Genomic DNA, 21,030 nt, shown 5'->3' with positions numbered 1-21,030 from the left:
TTTTCATTAAAGTGGAAAAACTGTATATATTTTGCGTGTTAAGAGTGAACAGTTCAAACCAGTCAAAAAGCATTAAACTGAATATTAAAGTGAAAAACTGAAAAACAAAAGTAAAAAAAAAACTGAACAAATCAAAAATGAAAAAACTATTATTAAAAGCATGTATGTAAATTTTTCAGCTTTTCTTGTGTTTTATGTTCCAAAGTTAAGGAAATTTAGGAGCATATTAAGATAAAAGCTCCATTTCCAGTTTTATTTTGGGCATGGCTGTGACCATCTAACAAACTAGTAGCAAAAGAGACCTGTAAGTTTATTAAAATAATACATATGAGTAGTGAATTTATTTATTACAACATAAAAGAAGATGTAAGACAATACAGAGCCAGATGACCAATTACCTTAATTTACCCTCAGTGGAAAATAAATAATATGCTACGGCAATGCTAATAAATGCCTTTAAAATTCCCATAAAATGTAATTTTAAGATATCATCATATTGAGTGCCTACAGATGATAGACGGGGAAATGTAGAATTGTTTATCATCAGCATACAGTAGCTAGTATCATGTTCTCTGAAGATATCATCCAAGAAACGCATGTGTAACAAAAACATCAGGGGACCAAAACAGCTTCCTTGAGGAACACCAAAATATACAGTATGTCATTATTTCCTGATCTCCAAGACTAATGTGTTGAGATAATTTATAAAAATGTTGCAGTCAATTGCATCTAATGATGCATTAAATCAAGACGATGGTGAACTGAGGTTTTATTAGCAGTGGTACATTATACAGTACAAATCTGTACTCTGTACTGTGAAAAACACTGAAATCTGACCGGATAGCTTCTGAACAATGCTTTCAGCTATAACAGGTCAATGTTTAGTGGTTTGCCTCTGAGCTGAGGTATCTCAAACTGATCTAGGGTCAGTTAACTGTGCCCTAAATCTATGTTCCAATAGAAAATCCAAACCTGCAAAAATCTAAATGAAAAACACTTTATCAAAGACCTTCATTTAAACCTCATTTTACACAGAACATCTCTAAATAATTCGACCATATAAGTAAGTACAGGAAAACTTTATGTACAGGAAAACTTTATGATGATTACAAAATGATCATTAACTCACACTTTAACGTAGAAGTCGAGAACAGAACAGATTACTAATCGACAGATCACTCATTCAGGCGTTGGACTGTTATCTCAGGCTGATATTGCTTCATCCCTGACTGCAACTACAGAAAGAGGCACCTAAACTTGCAGTGACATCTGACATATCATTTAACTGTACACAGATATTTTTTCTACATAAATTTCATAATTTAAGAGAATATATTCAGAGATTTTATACAACTGAAGCTAAGGGTCTTGCATAACTTCTTACTCAGTTATTATAATTCCACAGTCTGGGGTTTAGTGGAGGGGTGGGAGAGACCCAGGTTCAATCCCCCCCACCCCCCGTGACACATCCACCAATGTGTGTCCTTGAATCCAGCTAAATTAATAAATGTAAATGTAAATTCCTTAACCGCCTAAATTAGGGTTAAAATATAAAAAGACCAGGAGCAAAGGTGTTCCCTAATGTTTGATAGCAGCTCACAGAGAGTATACATTTTAATATTTGACCCTTTTCACATTTTAAATTCTTTCTTCCGTAAGAAGAGTCCAGAGAGAGAGAGAGAGAGAGAGAGAGAAAGTTACCCACTTGTAATAATACATTTGAAATTTTTTGATGATTTGTTGATTTACCAATATGCAGTGCAGCTGTATTGCTTCATAGTTATAAATTGTCCCCAAAAATAAGATCAAGCAGGCAAAAAATCTATTAATGCTGGTTTAGCATAAAGTCATCAATTAAAATAAACTAAATGTCAGCACAAAATAACAAAAGTGTAGCCTGGACATGGCATTACTGCTTCTGTGCTCCAACAGTGGAAGAGCTTTTTAACTATTTTGTTTTAAATGTGTGCAATAAAAGCCGTAAACATGTATGAAGGGACGGTTCTGAAACAGGCAGTGAGTTCTCAGCAAACCTTTCCAGGATAAAAAAATAAAAATAAATCTTTCGTTTTCTGATAAGGTCCCTCTTGCCAGTGTCTTATTAAGCGTCTCACTCTCCTCTCTGACCAACCAGCCTGTGGAAGATGGAGTGGTCACTTTGGCAGAGAGCAGCTGGGGTGTCAAACTCCACCGCCTTTCCAGCATGCATCACCAGCACCCGGTCACAGTCCATGATGGTGTTGATCCTAGTGACACAAACATGCCAAAAACACCTCTATTTACCCCAAATTTTTATGTAAAGATGAGCCAAGAGTATAAATGAATGGTTTCAATTGCAAAATGAGATAATTAATTAGATAAAGACTAGAGCATGAAATGTGAACTTAATTCTGTTTAATCTGTCCATGATGATATAACATCTAGAAAAATAGACAGGATTAGAAAACCTTTTACCTGTGAGCAATAGTGAGGACAGTCTTGTCCTGAAACTTCTCTCTGATGGTCTGCTGCAGCAGTTTGTCGGTCTTCTGATCCACGCTGGCTGTGGCTTCATCAATACACAGGACCTGCATGATGGGAAAACAGTGTCTTATGTTCCAGTGTTGTCATTTGGAGCTCAGCGTGTACTGAAGTAGTATATCGCTCGACATGGTTAAGCAACATTTGAGTCAAAAAATGTTATAAATGCAGCTGCAAGAACAAAACTTTCCACTCATATCTTAAATTGTTTGATTTGAAAGTTAGTTACCAACCATCTCTCTGAAGACGCTGATAATTTCACTCTAACTGCATGTGGCTATTAGCGCTGCGGTTTGTGAACAGAACATTTATTTGCTATCAGGCTCATTTGCATAGAAAGGGTTTTGATTTAGGGACAATTGTATGCATATTACATAAGTGCAAATAGTACCAGAGCACTGAGGTGCTATTTGCTTGGCAGTGCAGTTCCCTAACTGCATTTCCCCATTTGAAGCTGCTTTTTAAAATTAGACGGTTACTTTTTGTATCATTTGTGCAAGTTTAGTGGCAGCAAAAGCTGTGCAATCCTTTTGTGAATCGGCCCTGACATTGCAGTCAACAAAAATTACAAGTTGCACATCGACCGCATTTACTGAGGGGTTCCTGTACTGAACTGCAGTGGAATTTTTTTATTGTGTGCTCCTTCCACCATTGTTGCTTTGACAACTGGCTCCAGGTTTATTATCTCATGTGCTGCTGCTAAAAAAATAAAGAGACACAATTGAATTTATATAGTGTTGAAAAAATAGACAGCGTTTGTTTGTATTTTAGGTTTCTTCTTTGAGCAAGTGGAGATTTACTGTCAGAGTCAAGAATCTTTTGAAGCTTAAGAGCCACAGACACAAAGGTTTAAGGTAATTCAGTCCTCAGTGTGAAGTGTGTGAAAGTTAAACCACCTTTAAACAGGTTAAGTAGTTTCAGGTTCTCATAATGAGAACAAATCACATTCATAACAATAAAAAGGCGTGTCGGTACATTCTGTTATAATCCTTTCAAAAGTCAAGCCCAGTTTGTTCTATTTGTATTTATAGTCTGCATTTTTTCAGCCTCAGCCATTACATTAATTCATTTAGCTGACGCTTTTATCCACAGCGACTTACAATTGCTATACATGTCAGAGGTCGCACACCTCTGGAGCAACTAGGGGTTAAGTGTCTTGCTCAGGGACACAATGGGGGATGCGTCACAGTGGGGAATTGAACCGGGTCTCCCACACCAAAGGCATCTTATCCACTGCTCTATCACCCCCCACTCAATGTATTTACTGTTGTTTATATTTTTAGCAGTTAGTGGTGTCAAATCTCCCTTCTACACGAGGGACACAGGAAATTATGCAGCATGTAATCCAGCGTTGCGATTTGTTGATTTAATCATATTGATATCAGCCACTTTGTTTGATCTTTATTCTCCTACAGCCTTTTCATCACTGTATTAAGTTACTGCTAGTGCAAACTGAACGTTTCCTACTGCTGCTGCTCCCTGTTAAAAGCATTCAGCTAGCAGTGACTGTGACTGTGACTGTAAGTCAAAAAAGTGTCTACAAAACAAGGAAATATTGCATGGAGTAATGGAACAAGAGGACACAGTGAGCTGTTACATTAAGAGCTGCAGGTGACAGGCTGCACACCTCCAACTCCTCAGCGAAGTAAACAACTCCACCTGATGTTGTGTGGAAAACTAATCCCGCCAATTGTTGACTGACTTCTTTTTTTAAAACAACATGAGTTGGATCAAGACAAGACGTCTCACCTTGGCCTGGGTCAGCAGAGCTCTGGCCAGACACAGCAGCTGTCTCTGTCCCACCGAGAAGGATTTTCCTCTCTCCCCAACCTCAGCATTCAGACCACCTTTCTCATTGACACACACGCAGAGAAGGCATTAGAAATGTAATATGAATCTGACACCATCATCATGTCTCATATCTACTGATACGTCACTTTGAAGCTTTATGGATGAAACTGGGTGTGAAGCACATAACATATTTAACAGGATGTTACACAAAATCTGCTGCAGAGACCCCCCTTGGTTCTTGCTACAAATGTTTACTGTTCACAAGATTGTGTTCGGCATTATCCTTTATCAGGAGTGAAAGGTCGCTACGGGAGTTGTAGCGACCTGTAGTTGGGAGTTCTGTAGTTTACTGAATCTTGTGTTTAATTGAGAATTTCTGTCTATTCATGCTTTTGATGTGAGAGATGCCAAATGTCAGTGCTGAATGGAATCAATAAAAAGTTAATGGGAAAAAAAATAAAAAGTCTGCTGCAGAGGTTTCTGCAGATCATGTTTTTATACTTATATTACAATCTTAATAGAGCCTTGAAATTAAAGCAGCCATTTCTACTGCATCCAAAACAAAATCCCACCACATCTCTAAAGTGCCTCCTCTTCTCCGTCTCTCCCTCTGCCAGAATAATATGAAAAGAAGGAGGCAAAGATGACAAGTAGATCGTACCTATAATTTGATTTTATGCAACTAACCACCAATGCATCCTGTGATAGACCTGCAACCTGTCCTGGGTGTATACTTAATGCATGCTGACAGAAGCTCCAGCTTCCACAACGCTGAACAAAACCATAAACAGGTGAATGGATAATCAGCAAAGTGGTTTATTTATGTTGCGGTAAAACTAAGCTGATTAGATCATCAGATGTTCTGAATCGACAATCGATTTTCTCCGAAGCAGATAAAGGCTTTTGAACCAAAAGAAACATTATGTAACTGACGGTGATCGTGTGACAGGAATGAGGAAAGGTGGGGTGAACTTTGTAAGACACACCTTGGCTTAATTAGCATCGCTCATCTCTTCTGCTCATCCTTAATTCACAAACCTCTTTAACAACTTTCTCATTGCATTTAAATTCCTCTGACTCTGTCTCTCACCCATCCTATCCATCACAGATCTGAGGTGGCACTGGTCCAGGACATCCAGCAGCTGCTGGTCCAGGTGGCGTCCACATGGGTCCAGATTCTCCCTGATGGTTCCGCTGAACAGAAAGGGGTCCTGAGGGATAATGGCCAACCTGGACCTGCAGAGGGCGCCACCACAATACGCACACAAAAGTGTCAAGTTTAATTTGTTACTGACTGCTTTTATTAAACTGTACAGCAGCAAAGTCTAAATTAAACTACAGCTAATGCCATCTACTGCAAGTAATACACTTCACGGACAATGGCTAACCCAAGGTATCCCTTTAAACAGGGTGGGTATTGCATGTCCATAGTATACCTTCTGGAAGAAAATGTGTCTAATGTACTGAGAAAACAACAACGCAAAGTGCATTTTCACAACTTTATACATATTATAATAGAGTGATTTTAAGTTCACCTCCACTGGGTAAGTTATGTTCTCGGACCTGCTGTTTCTGAGTCATAAGTGATCAGATTTTAGTGATGATCCAAGAATTCCTTTGCTAGATTTCTAGTGTATTTTTAAAACGTTTCACTATTTTCTCATGAAATACTGCTCCTACTTGACTGAAAGAAAACCGGGCCAGTGTTTTTGATGTATGTCTGGATCCGGAAGCAGATTAAATATTTAATTTCCACATTTTCTATAATTAACATTTAGAGGAATGAGCAGCCTTAGTGGAAGTAAGTTCTCTCTCTGATTTTTTAGTGGACATGGTATATCACACAAAAAACTGAAAGGGAAAATAGATGAAATCTTTGGATGGAACACAGAAACGTGAACCCCCTCCTGCCAGGATGTGATAACAAAGCAATATCACAATCAGAATAAGTATAACTGGAGCTGTAGAAACCCTTCACCTCTTAAACTGTGTTGAATGACACATTTTGGCTCAGAATTTGTTATAAAATCCTCGTCCACGCCCACCAGCACTTCTGCCATACCTGAGCTGAGCCAGGCCCACGGTGCTGATGTCCAGCTCGTCCAGGAGAATCTGACCCTGGTTGAGCTCCACCATACGGAACAGGGCCAGGAACAGGGTGGACTTGCCGGAGCCTGTACGTCCCACGATACCCACTTTCTCCCCAGGTCGCACTACCAGGCTCACCCCGTCCAGGGCGTTGGGAAGACCGTCCCTGTAGGCCAAAACCACACCGCGGAACTCCAACCAGCCCTGCTCGGGCCACGTTGGAGACAACTGCTGTTGAAACAGAGGCGACAAGGGACACATTATTACATATACTGTAAAAAATATCTGAAAATCAGCCTAAAGCTATTTTACATTATAAAAATAAATAAATCATATGGGAGTCTACTTGTATTTTACCCATGGTTTCCCTATGGAAGCCATAATGCAGCTCGCTAGCAGGAAATGTGATTAAATTTTTGCTTTAACAAAACTTAAACAACATTTCTAACTGCACAAGCCCATAAAGACTAGTCGGAATACTTGTGGGTCATTGAAATGTCAAGTAAGTAGTAGTCATTTTTATATTGTACAATTTCCCATTTCCAATTTTTTTCTTTTTATCATTTACTTCCCTGTTGTTTTAATCTCACCTGTTTACATGTGATGCTGTTTTCTAGTAGCCTGAATAAGTTCAAACGAGGTGTCACTGTTATTGCAATAACTTTTAACAGTTAGTTTTACGCCTCTCTCACTTGCTGCTGGGGTTTTATGTTGTTATTTTAGTTTTCAGTTTGTGAAATAAAATGAAAGGGGCAGCACAGATGTCGATTGGAATGGATGGAAATAAATTCATTGTGTTTTAAGATGGTCTGTGTGAAGACAAGGACAAATCTGTAGTCTGAGACCAGTTGGATACCAACCTGCTCTACACAATTCATGTCCTCCATAAAACCCCCTCTTTAATTGCTGTTAATTATCAGTATTATCAGAAACATCAGTAGATCTGACCTGTGTGTTCTGGTGTTGTGGCTCGGTGGAAAGGCCGGTGGAGTACTCCTCAGTTCTCTCCACGCTCACCAGCTGCATCTCAGTCTGGCTGAAGCTGAATATGAGGCCAGACAGCAGCGATGTGATGGACAGAGCGTAGGACAGGGACAGACCCACCAGACCTGACAGAGACAACACAGCCAGCGACACACGTTATAAAAGTGACTGTCATACATATACTGGTGCACAGCCACCAAACTCAGCTGCGGACTCACCGGGATCAACAGATTTATACTGGTGCTGGATGACAGCGATCACCCCGAGGCCCGTCACCACAGCAACACCAATCAGCTGCAGGCGGATGTCCAGCCACTGCATGGCGGCGTTGCTAAGGAAAAGGCAGCGTTGGTTCTGCTCCAGACGCCTGGCGCTCTCCTCCTCAAACCTGGAACAACAAAACGGATTCCTTTAGTCTCGTGTTTAGAGAGTTAGTCCAACTGTGCAGCGTCAGATAGTGTGCAGTAGTCTTTGACTAGGTTTGCTAATTGATATATTACTGGTCGAGGCAGATGGCCGCCCACCCTGAGCCGTGGTTCTGCTCGAGATTTCTGCCTCTTAAAATGAAGTTTTTCCTTGCCTCTTCCTAGTGCTTTGTCATGGTGGGAATTGTTGGTTCTGTAAATAATATCACAAAGTGCGGTCTAGACCTGCTCTTTCACAAAAGTTATGTATTTGTGATGCAAAGAAAAAACTTTTTTACAGTTAAGCGCTAAGAAAGTATTTTTTTATGTATAACTACTCAAAATAGCAAAAAACTAACAATTCATGTAGGGACACATAATTTGTACTAGGAATAATAATTATTTTTATCATGAACATAATGTGTTAAACATGAACAAATTTATACCCATAAAGTTGTTATAAAGAATAATGCCTAATGTCTAAAATGTTGGGAAAATTTTCCCAAATATAAATGTTGCTGACAATTTGAGCTTGTGCACAAATGAAAGCTGAAAACTATAAATCAGCTCAAGATAAATTGGCCAGGCTGATATAAGTGGCCACAGATATTTTTTATGAGCATCTATTTGAGCCAATGAGTAACAACAAAATTGCAGTAAAGAAATTCAATTAGGGGTCATTTTGAAACAGTGTCACCATTAGTTTGTCCAGCATAGAGTACTGCTACTACTTATTTTTCAACTGTAAAATGTTGCGCTCATTTTTACATCACAACATGTGTGTTTCAGTATCTGCATCTTCATCAGGCTCTGAAAGGGTCTACTTTCTTGCCTCTCACCTGGCAGAGCTAGCGCTGGCCCGGATGGTTCCCAGCCCAGTCAGCGTCTCAGAGAAGTGTGAGTAGACGGGTGACAGAGTGAGGCTGCACAGGCGCTTCAGCTCCCGAGAGGTGTGTCGGTAGAAGTGCTGTGTGCGGTGGTAGAGCAGAGCCAGAGGTAGCAGGGGCACTAGGACCCAAGGGAGGCCATAGCTTATCACCACCAGCATGCCCAGCAGACTGAAAACATTGGCCAGCAGGATGTTCAGGATGAACGGCAGGCTGTCATCCACGCTGTACAGGTCTGAAGAAAAACGATTCAGAACGCGACCCATTGGGGTGGTGTCAAAGAAGGTCACTGTGGCCTGGGGGAGGAACAGGAAGTTAAAATATATATATATATATATATATATATATATATATATATATATATATATATATATATATCCAAATATTTCTCTCAGTTCCCTTTACCTCTGGACAGAGCTAGTTATTTTTTATCCCCCAGTCTTTTTTTAGTAAGATAACTGTCTCCTGCATGCAGCTTCATATTTAACAAGCAAATATGAAAGTGATCAATTTTAGCTGCTTTATGCGTCTTGGGCGTTTGAGGTTAAGGGAAGATTATGTTTCAATAACATCCTCACATCAGCTAATCTCTAACCTTCATCCAAACATAAACGCTCAATCTGTTCGCCTTGGCTCTGACGGTCGGCCTGGGGAGTCTGACAGCCGCTTGATGGCTCAGAGCTCAGATGACGTACCTTAAGGACCCGCTCCAGAAGTCTGTTGTGGATGACAGTCGCAGCGCAGATGGCTCCATAGGCAAAGAGGAAGGCTCGAAGGGCGGTGAAGACGGTGTTGGCTGCGGCAATGGAGCCGTACACCGTCAGGTAAAACTTGACATCTGAGCTCAAGTTGCTTGAAGGGGATGTTTGCAGAGAGGAGTACAGAGGAGACCTGGGTGCGTAGATGTGGATGTTTTATTATAGATTTCAGTAATAAGGTTGCATAAAGGCCTGATTACTTCACTTCATTCACTACCAACAACAGGCTTACTTTAAATTACAAAAACACATAATTTCACGTTTCAGTAAGTCACATTCTTATCGGCCTAATCTGAGTTGTGTTTGGAAATCACACCCATGACATGTCAAACTTATAAATGTGCATTTAAAAAATATATATATTTTAAAATCAGAATATAGATAATACAGAAGGAGATCAAAATCAACATCAGTTACTGCATCCTGAATCTTTGTGTTAAATAAAGCACAAAGAGACTTCAAATGCGTTCAGTCATGTGGATACAACACCAGAAATGATCATGCAGGTACATCAAAGTCAAATGTGCTGAACTACTCAAATCAGTTTAATATAAACGTGATAGTGTTCTAAAGCAATCTTCTGGTGCTCATCTAGATTGCCAACCTGACCATGTTCTGCACATTGTGTAATTAAATGTTGAATAAACATTCAATTAAATGTTTTATTGATTGGACAACTTACATTAACCCTCCAGGTGAGAAGAGTAGCAGGTGAGGTGAGCTGAAGGCACTGGAGGAAGAAACATTTGTTCTAGATGAGTTGTTGTTTTTCAGCTCTGAGATCCAGTGGGAGAGCCACCAGTCAGAAACATTCTTAGAGGCTGAATAACAAGAAAACAAACAAACAGCAGTTTGTTGTTAAAAAAAAAACATGTGAATTCTTTCTGCTTTCAAGGTTGCAACAAATGTTCTGATGATTTAGGGCCAAAATAAATATCATCAAGCCTTTTATGTGGGATTGTGACTTTAATCCAAGATGCGACAATGCCAAACCTGTTCTGAGGTGATTGATGCAAACTGGTGAATTTATCATTCACCAAAGAAGTCTAAAAGCATTTTGTCTGTGTTTGTTTCCTTGTGTTACAAGAAATATTTAAATAAATGTTGTTGATTATTTAGATCTGCTTAAGCTTGATCTCTATAAATTCCTTTAAGACAAACCTGTTATGGACATTCACAAATAAAATAATGAATAAATAAAATAAACTTAAACTGGCTTATTCCTATTTGAGTAGAAATATGAGAATCACAACATTTCAGCTGCAGTGTGAACAAAGCCTTGAGTTCTTCAAATGACCGGGAGTGTCATCATTATACACAGATCATGCTGAAAAGCCGAGCGAGCGATCCAAACCTTGCATGAGGAGCAGAGACATCAGGATGGAAGCAGCCAGCACTCCGCCTACAGAAACCCAGTAGGTCTTGTAAACTCTCCACGCCAGCCCGCCCACCTGCTTCTGCTCCGCCACCGACAGGTCGGGGTCATCATCCACACATCGGTCAGGTGATGAGCCCGGCTCCTCTTCCTCCTGCTCCACACCATCTGGTTAAAACCAAGAAGGGCCGTGAAAATAATGTTTGCAACACCAGATTGGATAAATAGTCAATAGGAGGCTGAACGATGATCCTGTACTGGATAATTTACCCAGAATCTCTGAGAAGAGGATTTATTTTAATTTTCTAAACATATGAAATATTTAGAACGAAGAGGAAGTCTTAGTTATTTTTTATCAAGATTTCTAATGAAAAGTGAAAGTCAACATTTAATGTCTAACAAGACAAAGACTCTTCAGCCCTGCATCTCTGCAGTTAGCATGCTAACATTTTCTAATTTGCACAAAACTCAATGTCAGAATTAGAATCAGAAAGAGCTTTATTGCCATGTAGTATTTTACATGTTTGATGAATTTGCTTGGGTGATAAGGTGCTACACGAAGACAAACATACAGTTGACATAAATATATATAAAATATATAATTATGGAATAAACAGATGCAAGTTCTAAAAGAATAATAGAACTATGTGCAGAGAAAGAACAACATGGCAGATATTTACATGTGCATTACTCCGGGTTTGTGTTGTGCAGACATATTACACATATTTATATAAATACAAAATGTAAAAATATGGAAGATAAATAACAAATACATGCAATGGCAGTTTGTGCAGTGATATGCATAATGTTTACAAGTGTAGTCATTAGTTTTGCAAGAATTAAGTCATACACCTAAGTATTATAGATAGATATATAGAGATTTATTGATACTTAAGTGATCACTAAAGTGAATACAATTCATCTTGAGGGGAACAGTGATGTGTGAAACTAATTTTGATGGCAATCCATCCAAAGTGGTGGATGGACCAACAGGTGAACATACCTTTCTCTTTCATGTTGTGATCATTCTTCCGTTTTTTTGGCACTGCCTCGACCAAAGGAAGGATTTCTGCTGGTGTGCCTGTTTAACAGCAAAAGGACGGCGCAGGTGGAAGAAGAAAGGGCTTGTTAGTGGAGTCACCCTGACTCAAACAAGAAAAAGTGTCTATAAACTTTGAAACTGGAATAATCCAGTGAGGCACACTCAAGATGTTGCTACTTGTTTCCTTTCCCAGGAGTTTGTTACTTTCTATGGGGTCAAAAGAAATTTTATAAGAGCTGTAAGAGGCTGATGCCTTGTTGGTGATGCATGTGATTTATCACAAAACGAACGTAAAAGCCTTTAAATTAAGCAAGTTATTACAAAATGATCGTAATTGGTTCTGAAATTTAGCAACTTCAGTTGACAGAAAATCTATCTGACTTGTAGAAATCTGATGGAAAGCATTCTTTACCCTGCAGTAAACAAACAAAACACTTTATTATATACCACATTATAATGGGGAGTTGCCACGTTTTTTGGTTCTACCTGTCTTGATGATCGTTCCATTATCCATGAGGACCACCATGTCGGCTTTGTCCACAAACTCTATGCGGTGTGTGCAAAGGATTCTGGTCTTTCCCCTGAGGAGCTCCATGATACATTTCTTCATGAGGTGTTCGGCCACGTCGGCATCAACCGCTGCCAACGGGTCGTCGAGGAGGTAAATGTCTTTGTCCTGAGGTGGCGAGGTCGGACAGAAAAATTAAAGGATGCTGATTACACATAAATACGTGTGTTTTTTATGGTTTTATTATTGTATCTGTAAACTATGAGGCGTGTTTTACAGTGTTCACATTTGGCTACTGAACAGGAAGGCATCTCAAACCGCCAATTTAACTAGCTAACTTTAAATCTTATAAAGTCTATCTAAACATCTGCCTGACGTGTTCGTACATGTGTATAAAAGTTACTACTGATTTTTAAAATGAACAAAAACAATGCAATACATGCAACAGAAATAAATCCATATACACATGAAATTCTGGTGTACATTAATCCCTTTTTGTCGTTTTCTGCAAACTAACACTTGTTTGTTTGGTAAAACCTCATCCATGTCTCCCTGTGCTCAAAGCAGATGGCTGGTGTGTGCAGAGGACTGACCATGTAAACAGCTCTGGCGAGGGCCACTCGAGCCTTCTGTCCTCCACTCAGCGTCACTCCGTTCTCTCCTACTTCTGTTTTGTCACCATTTGGCAAAACCTGAAGACACATTTTAAATGATTATACAAACTGTATAACGACTCTCTTGTTTACAGTTAAAAAAGCTAAACTTTGGTTTGATTATATCAGGCTCAGTCAGGCTTTGTTTTGGCCTTAAATTAGCTGAAGAGGAAGGTCTATTGAGCAAAAAACAATGAACAATAAAAATTAATCCTCTGGGGTCAATGCATATGCATGTAATCCATAACATGCATATGCATTGACCCCAAATGTTGATAAAGGAGATATTTGATCAGATAGTTGATAGAAGAGGCCACAGGGTCACTACAATCAGTCTGGGTTCATGAATATCCACATTTAACAGATCTCTGTCTTAAAGATGTGTCACTCTGGACTAACGTGTTGGATCGACCAGACTGCCGTTGGCTCTTTAGGCCGCTTAATGTGTCTACTTGCCTTGCAAGCAACCCAAAGAATCAATAAGTATTGTGTAGAGATACTTAAGGTAAGAAGCAGTAAAAAAAACAGATATATAAAAAGGTGCAGCATTCGTACATTGAGGTCGTCTGAGAGAGCACAGGCCTCGATCACAGCCTGGTAGAAGGGGGGATCGTAGTCTTTGCCAAACAGGATGTTGTTCCGTACTGATGCGTGCTGGATCCACGGCTCCTGAGAAGCCAGACCGAAACCCGCCTCTCTGTCTGCAACATATACCACTCCACTCAGCCTGCACAGACAGGAGGAAGTGAAATACCCAGTTATGTAATCATCATCCAAGAATGTGAAAGATATCAAGGACTCTTGGATTCTGATAATGTGTGTTTTATGAGAACATGGGAACAGAGAAACCTGGATTTTTTTAAGACCTAAAAGTTCTATTATTTCCTTATGTATTAAAGATGCTTTTATGAAGGACAGACAAACCTAGTTCCCAATACAGAGAGGATGAAAAGTATCAGCTAATGTAGTGAATGTGTACAAAACATTCACGTAAATTAATTCGTAAGGTTTTTTTATACTCCTTTACTTCCCTAAACAACAAATTCCCTTAAATTCTCTCGGATAACATGATCTCCACAATGCAAGCAAACGTCAATACGAATGTGTTAAAGTTTCAGAGCCGGTATACCTGCTGAGTTCTCCAGTGAGAGCAGCCAGTAAGGAACTCTTCCCACAGCCGACCTTCCCCACCACAACAACCAGAGAGCCCTGAACAGACAGAAGTCATCACCGTTACTGCTCTTACCTGCCAACACACTGGCGGCAAAATGCAAATAAAAAACTATTTTCACATGAACAAAATATATTTTATTCAGGTGGCCAATAGTTCAATTAGACTTAAATTGAATTTGAAGCACTCATTCATCAGTTGCCTGTTATGTCTGTCATCGTCATGCCTGTGTACAACATACAGTGTACAAATGTCATTTCAAAACAACTGCAAAGTAATTAGGTCTCCATAAAAGTATTTTTTGAAAGAAAATACAATATTTAATATCGTAATTTCACAGTTTTATTTATATTGTACATATGTTGCTAATGGACAAGATTAATAAATGTGTATACAGGACTTTCTGTGTGTCTGAGCACATTTGTAGTTTTGATTCTTCTTTGAAAGGAAATTTGAATTGAATTTAAATTAGACTTTTAAATTCACTGTGTTTAGCTGGCGTGTTGAACATCAGGAATTATAAAGAACAGAGAACGTGAATGAAACAAAGCAATTCATATCTACTCTACGTGTAAACAGACAGATTGTACCTTGGTCACTTGTAGATTGAGACTCTGCAGCATCAGACTCCCTTTAGCGGCTCCAGTTTCAGTTTCTCCCTCTTTGTTCTGGTTCAAACCATCGGGCCCCTGCCAGGAAAATGTCCCCTGGCTTAACAGGACCGATGTCTGGCTGTCGTCAGGAGAAACTTTCAGCCCAATGGAAATATATATTATTATATAATGATATTTAATTACAATAACAGTTCCTAACTTTCGAAAAAGGCAGAAAGTTTAACTTGTGTTGTACAAAATACTTCATAAAATGTTGTTTTTAGGGAACATTACTTAAAAACCCTTTTAAAATAATATAATTTAACAGGATATGGTGATCCATAAATTATTTCAAGTTGCAAATAAAAAAGGCAGAAAATGCCAAAATGCTGTGGAACTTTACATTCACATCAAATTTTTTTATGCCTACAACTGCATGGGACCAAATAAATACTATAACCTGTTTTGGGTCATTGAATAAACACACAAACTTCACAGCAGCAGCCTACCCAGGGCGTAGTAGGCCTGCAGGTCCTGGTTGGTCAGTTTGAAGAAACGTTGGATTCGCTCCAGAGACACTTTGGCCTCCAGGATGCCGTTGAGCACCCAGGGGAAAGAGTTGAGTGGGGTGATCAACATACCCACCAGAGCCAGCGTGGTGAACACCTGCAGGGGAAGATTTTACCTACTCAGTCTGAACTAACAAACATACTACAACTTGCATTACAATTAAAAAAAGAAATTCCTTCTTTACTATTTTCTTTTTCAATAAATTCATTTTTCTGTTTTTTTCTGTTCGGATTTTTTCATATTATTATTCAAAATAAACTTTTGCTGCTGCCAGTAACCGTATATTGCAGCACTTTCTATGAGTCAGAGGAGCTTTAATGGAAAAGACTGTCAGACCAAACACAGAGTGTGAAAAACATTTCATAAACTTCCATTAGGTTGAATCATGATTGGGTTAAATCAACAAGACACAGACAGCAAAAAACTTATTAAACTAATTCACACCTGCAAAAGCTGCATTTCAAATGCATTGTTAGCCATTATTTCTCATGTCAAAAGAAACATTTCTAGAAACTTGAAGCCTGAAAACTACTGCTGTTCAAAACAACACACTGCCCCAAATCTCCACATTTCCCCCTAGCTCATCAACACCGTCAGAAAAGCAGCAACACAGTTACATTTCAAAACATCTCAAAAAGCTTCTCCACCTTGGCTGCAGTCAGCTGGTGTCCCAGCAGCACATACGTGACGAAGGTGAGGATGGAGGTGACGACAGGCAAAGCAGCCCAGGTGTAAACACACATGGCATCCAGGTACTTGATGGCCTTGAGGTGGGACAGCTCTTGCTTACGATAGTTGGCTACCTTCTGAGAAAAATGAGGCTCCCAGTTGTAGAACTTGATGACGCGAATACCAAAGAGGATCTCCGTCATTAACTGGAAGAGAAAAAAAGTCCAAATTAAGAGAACAATCTATATCTAGGGACAGTGACAATAGGGAGTGAGAGGAATCCTGCAATGGACAATGTGACTTAATAGTTTTTTAATAGTATTCTGGTAAACATCACACATATATCACATATAGTGTTTTAAATTGCTATTCAATTATACTATTTTAATAAAAGTCTGATAATATATATGGATTTTGGCCCAACAAATACTGGATTTCTGAGCCTGAAGCTGATATTTTTGAGTTTTAAAAAAATCTGATAATTATATATAGGCTGATCTTTTTGCAACACTTCATTTGGTAATTTTAAGTATTTCTTCTTAATTCAAGGTGACAGAAAAGAAGGGGAGAGAGAGGTATAACATTAAACCACCAAGTTTAAGATCAAAGTTGATTTCACTGGAAATGAACGTGATTGATTATAAATAAAAAATAAATAATATTATAATTATTTAATGCTTGCAACCCATAAAACATTTATATCATATGTGACACATAAAATATGGTGATATAACTCAAAGTTATGTCATAACTCAAAATCGGCCAAAGTAATAGCAGGTGTATGTAGAAACAGTTCTCACCTTCACACGACTGTCCTTGTACCTGAGCATGTGTTTATTGTTGCTAAGGATACGGACAGCGAGGAACTTGTTGAGCGGCACCAGAAGCAGCGCCACACCCAGCCCTCCGAGGAAAGCCACACCCACCTGTAGGTACAGCAAGTACAGGGTGATGCTAAACTGGAAGGGCATGCTCCAAAGCTCATGGAAACTGCTGAAGAAGTTGACCACCCGGTCGGTGTCCGTGCTCATTAAGTTCACCACCTCTCCAAGAGTGGAGCCAGCCAGGCTGCTGCCACTGACCCGCAGGGCTTTGCCATAGATGGCCGACACAAGGGTGGCGCGTGCTGACAGCGCCACCTTGGAGACCTCAAAGACGAATATGTTTCGGAGGATGGAAGAGAGAAGAGCTGTGGCAAAGAGCCCTAAAGCGATCCAGGCACCCGTGCTGGCTGGAGCTCCCTCGTCCTCCATGAAGTTCACCAGACTGCTGAGGAGCAGCGGACCTGCAAAGCCCAGCATGTTGACAACCACCTTTAGCACACCAAGGATGTAGTACCACAAACCAAATGCCTTGTGCAGCACCCTCAGCAGTCCTACATCTCCCTCCAGCTCCAGTGGTTCCTCCTGGTAGTGTGAACTCCAGGTGCCACTCATGAGGTTTCTGCTGACCGGCCTGGGCCACTGATCCTGCCCGTTACTGACTGCCGCCCCTCGTCGGCAGGCTTCCCAGCACTGGTGGAAGTATCGACAAACCACACTAGTCCGAAGTTTCCGAGGGAGGTGATAAACATCAGCTGGTCTGTCCAGCTCCCCTCGCTGCCCTCGTCTGAGCAGAGGGGTCAACCACAGGTAGAAGAGGCGAGAGAAGCAACCGCTCCCATCCTCGGCCACCATCTCACCTGTCTCCGTCTGGGTGCTCTCTGGGATGAGTGGGGATCCATCCACAGCGTTGACATACAAAGTATATCCAGCATCACTGACACAGGGAAATGCAAATGCCAGAAGATAAACTAATAGGGGAAGTGTTCGGGCTGAGACAAGCACAAAACGAGCCAATTTAAGAGGTTCTCTGAGGTTCAAATATTCCTGATTGAAACAGTTAATCATCAAGGTGACGACCAGGTTTGGGACAGACAGAAGAACCAGCAGAAGCAGCAGTGGAGGTCCTCTGGTTCTCCTGAAAGCAGTCCTCTGGAGCACTGCGATGGCACTGAAGTGGACCAGCCAGGCCAGGATGGCACAGCTGTCAGCTAGGACATCCAGGTACACATCCGCCTGCTGGAGGAGGCTCACCAGGATGACATCTGCGGTGAAGAGCAGCGCAGCCAGCAGAGTGGACACCAACCTGAGTGTCCAACCACAGGGAGGAGACGTCTGGAGAAGGCTGGATCTAGCAGAAACAGAGAAGCGCCGATATGATATTTCAGGACTGATAACAATTACAGATTGTTTTCTTTTTTGTGGCCAATACTAATATAATAACAAATAACATTCCTTTTGCAATTGCTGTAATGTGAAGACTAAAAAGGCTTTAATTTCTCATCTAACGCAGGGCAATACATATGTCAGTGATATGTTGTTCATGCCTACAAGTTACACAAACATTATGTTAAAATATTTATCTAAGACATACTAAACGCAAACACACAAAGCTCTTTTTTGATATTATTCTATTTAGTACAGCATAATTTTCAGGTTTTGATGTATGAGCTGCCCAGTTCTTCTTTTCTAGCCACAAATCTATTAGACAGTAACAGTTGCCTGTGGAAAGTAAGTGTTGTGCATGATGGCTTATCATTTTCAATCTTCAGTTTACACTATGTGAACAGGAGAGAGGGTCAAGTAATCTTCTAGGATCTTTCTCAGTATTTTGGTGTCCATGATCACATCTGACAAATACAGTTAGACGCTGTTAATGTTTGTAAATGCAAATTAGTTTTTTGTTTTGCATTTACAAAGATGGTGCATACCTGCACTCACGAGGCAAATATATCATCCTTAATGACAGCAGATCAGGCACAATCTTACACCATTTCTGGTTAGTGTTAAATATATATTGTTGTACTGTAAAGAATAATGTAGCTGAATGACGTCACTTCTGACAAACTGTACCCCGCTCTCCCTTAAACACGAGTCACACTCTGCAAATCTGCAGCAGAACCCAATTTATGTTTCCGTTTCATTCACAAAAAACACATTACTAACCGAGATAACATATATGTTAGATTGTACTCTGCATGGAATAATGTCATTTACATGACTTTTCTTTATTTTGATATCGGCATTATATATCGGCCACCCTGCTCTCTATATCAATGTCGGCATTGGCAATTGAAAAACTACTTTTGCTCTCTAATATTTACATGGTTACAAAATAATGATCACTATGGTGTGAATGATATCAGACAGGTACGACCTACCTCGCCATGCTGAGGTAGCAGGCACTGAAAATGGCCATCCCCGCATGAGGCAAGGCTCCGAGGACAAGCTGGTTAAAACAGGGGCTGATGTGCCCATTCTGCCACACAGGGAAGGGATTCTGCTGGTCAGTATGACAGAGGCCTGCGACCAGCTCTGCTGGCCCGAAGTCCATCATTCCTCCTCCTATTTGACTGCCGTCATTCTAGAAAACATCTGAAGAGCAAAAAGACCATTTGAATTAGTAACTGTAAAGGTTAAGAGGGCTGTTAGAGAGAGATAACGGAGATGCTAGTTATTCTTCTAGCCAGCACATTGAAAACAGCAGGATCTCCCTGACGAGCGAGTCTGAAAGGGAACAAGAGAAGACCAGACAGCTCTCATGCTGGGTTAAAAGCTTATTTTCTAGGTGGATCTAGAACTTGTTTGGTCTATAAAACGTCAGAATATGGTAAATGTCGATCAGTCTTTCCCAAAGCCTCAGATGATGTCCACAAATGTCTTGTTTTGTCCACAAGTTCAGGTCACCGAAGTGTTCATAATTAAGAGGCTGGAATCAAAGAATGTTGTCTTTCTTTTTAAATGACTCAAACCGATTATTCAATTATCAAAATAGTTGCCTGTTAATTTAATAGCTGACTAATCAATCGGCACTGGTATTGCTCAGTCTTTTCTGAAATGTTCAGATTTGAGTAAGCGGTTAAGTGTTTATTCCCTAAAGGTGCCTTAAAACATCACACAGTATATTGTTGTGTTTAACTATGAAAACCTTATACAATGACACAGATTTTTGTTCTGAGAATGTAAGAGACGAAAAGAAAATTCTCTTTGGTTGACTACATGTTTTTTTAGTTAGACCTGTGATAAAATCCTGCAGCTTCTTATGTAACGTTAGTAGATATAACGTTACAGCATCTGATGCTTTTAATAGTTTTATTTGGACAATGGCAACTTTTACATTTAAATAGATTTTCCCCCAAAATGACCTGTTCCTTCTTCTGTAAAGGAGTTAGAAGAGTCCAAATGTAAAGTCTACAAATACAAGAGACCATCAACATTTAACCCTTTCACGGGAAGAAGACAGGGTTACAAGCTAAGACAAACATACTTCAGCAACGAACTTGACATACTTCAGATTATCACTTCAATTTGTTGGTCATTTTCCATCATAAATGTGTTTTAGCACTGATGTTTAAACACTCATGTAGCAGGAAAAACAAGATCAGGGAGTTTCCTGATGGTGACAGTTACCAGCTGGATGTAAACAAATGAGGCTAGCTAACAAAATACCGACCCGCGAACACAAATATCATGTAAAATAAAACCCTCACGCGATAGACCACTGCTAAATATAACTCAACAACACAACTAATGCAAGATAATCAAAATAAACAACCTTCGCATATTACCGGCTTCCATCCATCTAGCTAGCAAAAAATACTCCTGTCGATTTCTGATGACGCAAGCTACGAGCTTTTCAAAATAAATGTCACAACATTTTTACTAATAAAATCAAAGCAGCAGGTCACTAAAGGCAAAATAACACAGTTTTAAAGATTGTTTTTTATTTTTCATTTAAAGTAATTGTCAACATCTAAAAAGTGTGGACTTATGTTTGTGGAATTTGGATATTAAATTGCTGACACAGTTCAATTAAAAATGGTTTAAAGGTTAATGTTACTGCACTGGAAAAACAAAAATTATGTCCCTAAACGGTTTTATACAACAGTTTCCCCATCTTAAACATCTTGAAGACTCTACAATGACATATGTCATTGGATGTTAATGGGTTGTTTGTGTCCATGTGAGGTTGTGGT

General features: G+C 39.8%; 1 protein-coding gene across 2 annotated transcripts; it reads right to left on the bottom strand.

Annotated features, from left to right (window-relative positions):
* Positions 1-1,087: 1,087 nt before the first annotated feature.
* Positions 1,088-20,676, bottom strand: abcc10 (ATP-binding cassette, sub-family C (CFTR/MRP), member 10). Of its 2 annotated transcripts, none has more exons than XM_038711736.1 (22): positions 20,610-20,676; positions 19,216-19,429; positions 16,814-18,185; positions 15,992-16,219; positions 15,284-15,440; positions 14,772-14,929; positions 14,140-14,219; positions 13,566-13,737; positions 12,951-13,049; positions 12,336-12,525; positions 11,811-11,888; positions 10,787-10,975; positions 10,115-10,253; positions 9,370-9,565; positions 8,627-8,970; positions 7,602-7,771; positions 7,348-7,508; positions 6,374-6,630; positions 5,402-5,547; positions 4,270-4,367; positions 2,455-2,567; positions 1,088-2,246 (listed from the first exon to the last, which is right to left on the bottom strand). In XM_038711736.1, exons 2-22 carry the CDS (start codon positions 19,389-19,391, stop codon positions 2,111-2,113), a joined length of 4,659 nt encoding a protein of 1,552 aa, XP_038567664.1. In that variant the 5' UTR covers positions 19,392-19,429; positions 20,610-20,676; the 3' UTR covers positions 1,088-2,110. The 2 variants fall into 2 exon arrangements, with proteins under 2 accessions (XP_038567664.1, XP_038567672.1); XM_038711744.1 differs by having other exon boundaries at positions 6,374-6,627.
* Positions 20,677-21,030: the final 354 nt, after the last annotated feature.

The sequence above is a fragment of the Micropterus salmoides genome, unplaced genomic scaffold (assembly GCF_014851395.1).
Source record: "Micropterus salmoides isolate LMB-PRFRI ecotype aquatic unplaced genomic scaffold, ASM1485139v1 Ms_hic_scaffold_1, whole genome shotgun sequence".
Lineage (NCBI taxonomy): Eukaryota > Metazoa > Chordata > Actinopteri > Centrarchiformes > Centrarchidae > Micropterus > Micropterus salmoides.
This window is presented reverse-complemented; position numbering and strand designations above follow the sequence as displayed.

Bases quoted from the DNA above. Each gene is read 5' to 3' on its own strand.
- abcc10 (XM_038711736.1), bottom strand. From the start codon at position 19,391: ATGATGGACTTCGGGCCAGCAGAGCTGGTCGCAGGCCTCTGTCATACT. The intron at 14,930-15,283 runs GTAGGCTGCTGC...TTGGGCTGAAAG, and splicing joins GCAGGCCTACTACGCCCTGG to TTTCTCCTGACGACAGCCAG. The intron at 10,254-10,786 runs GTTTGGATCGCT...CTTGTTATTCAG, and splicing joins GTCTCTGCTCCTCATGCAAG to CCTCTAAGAATGTTTCTGAC.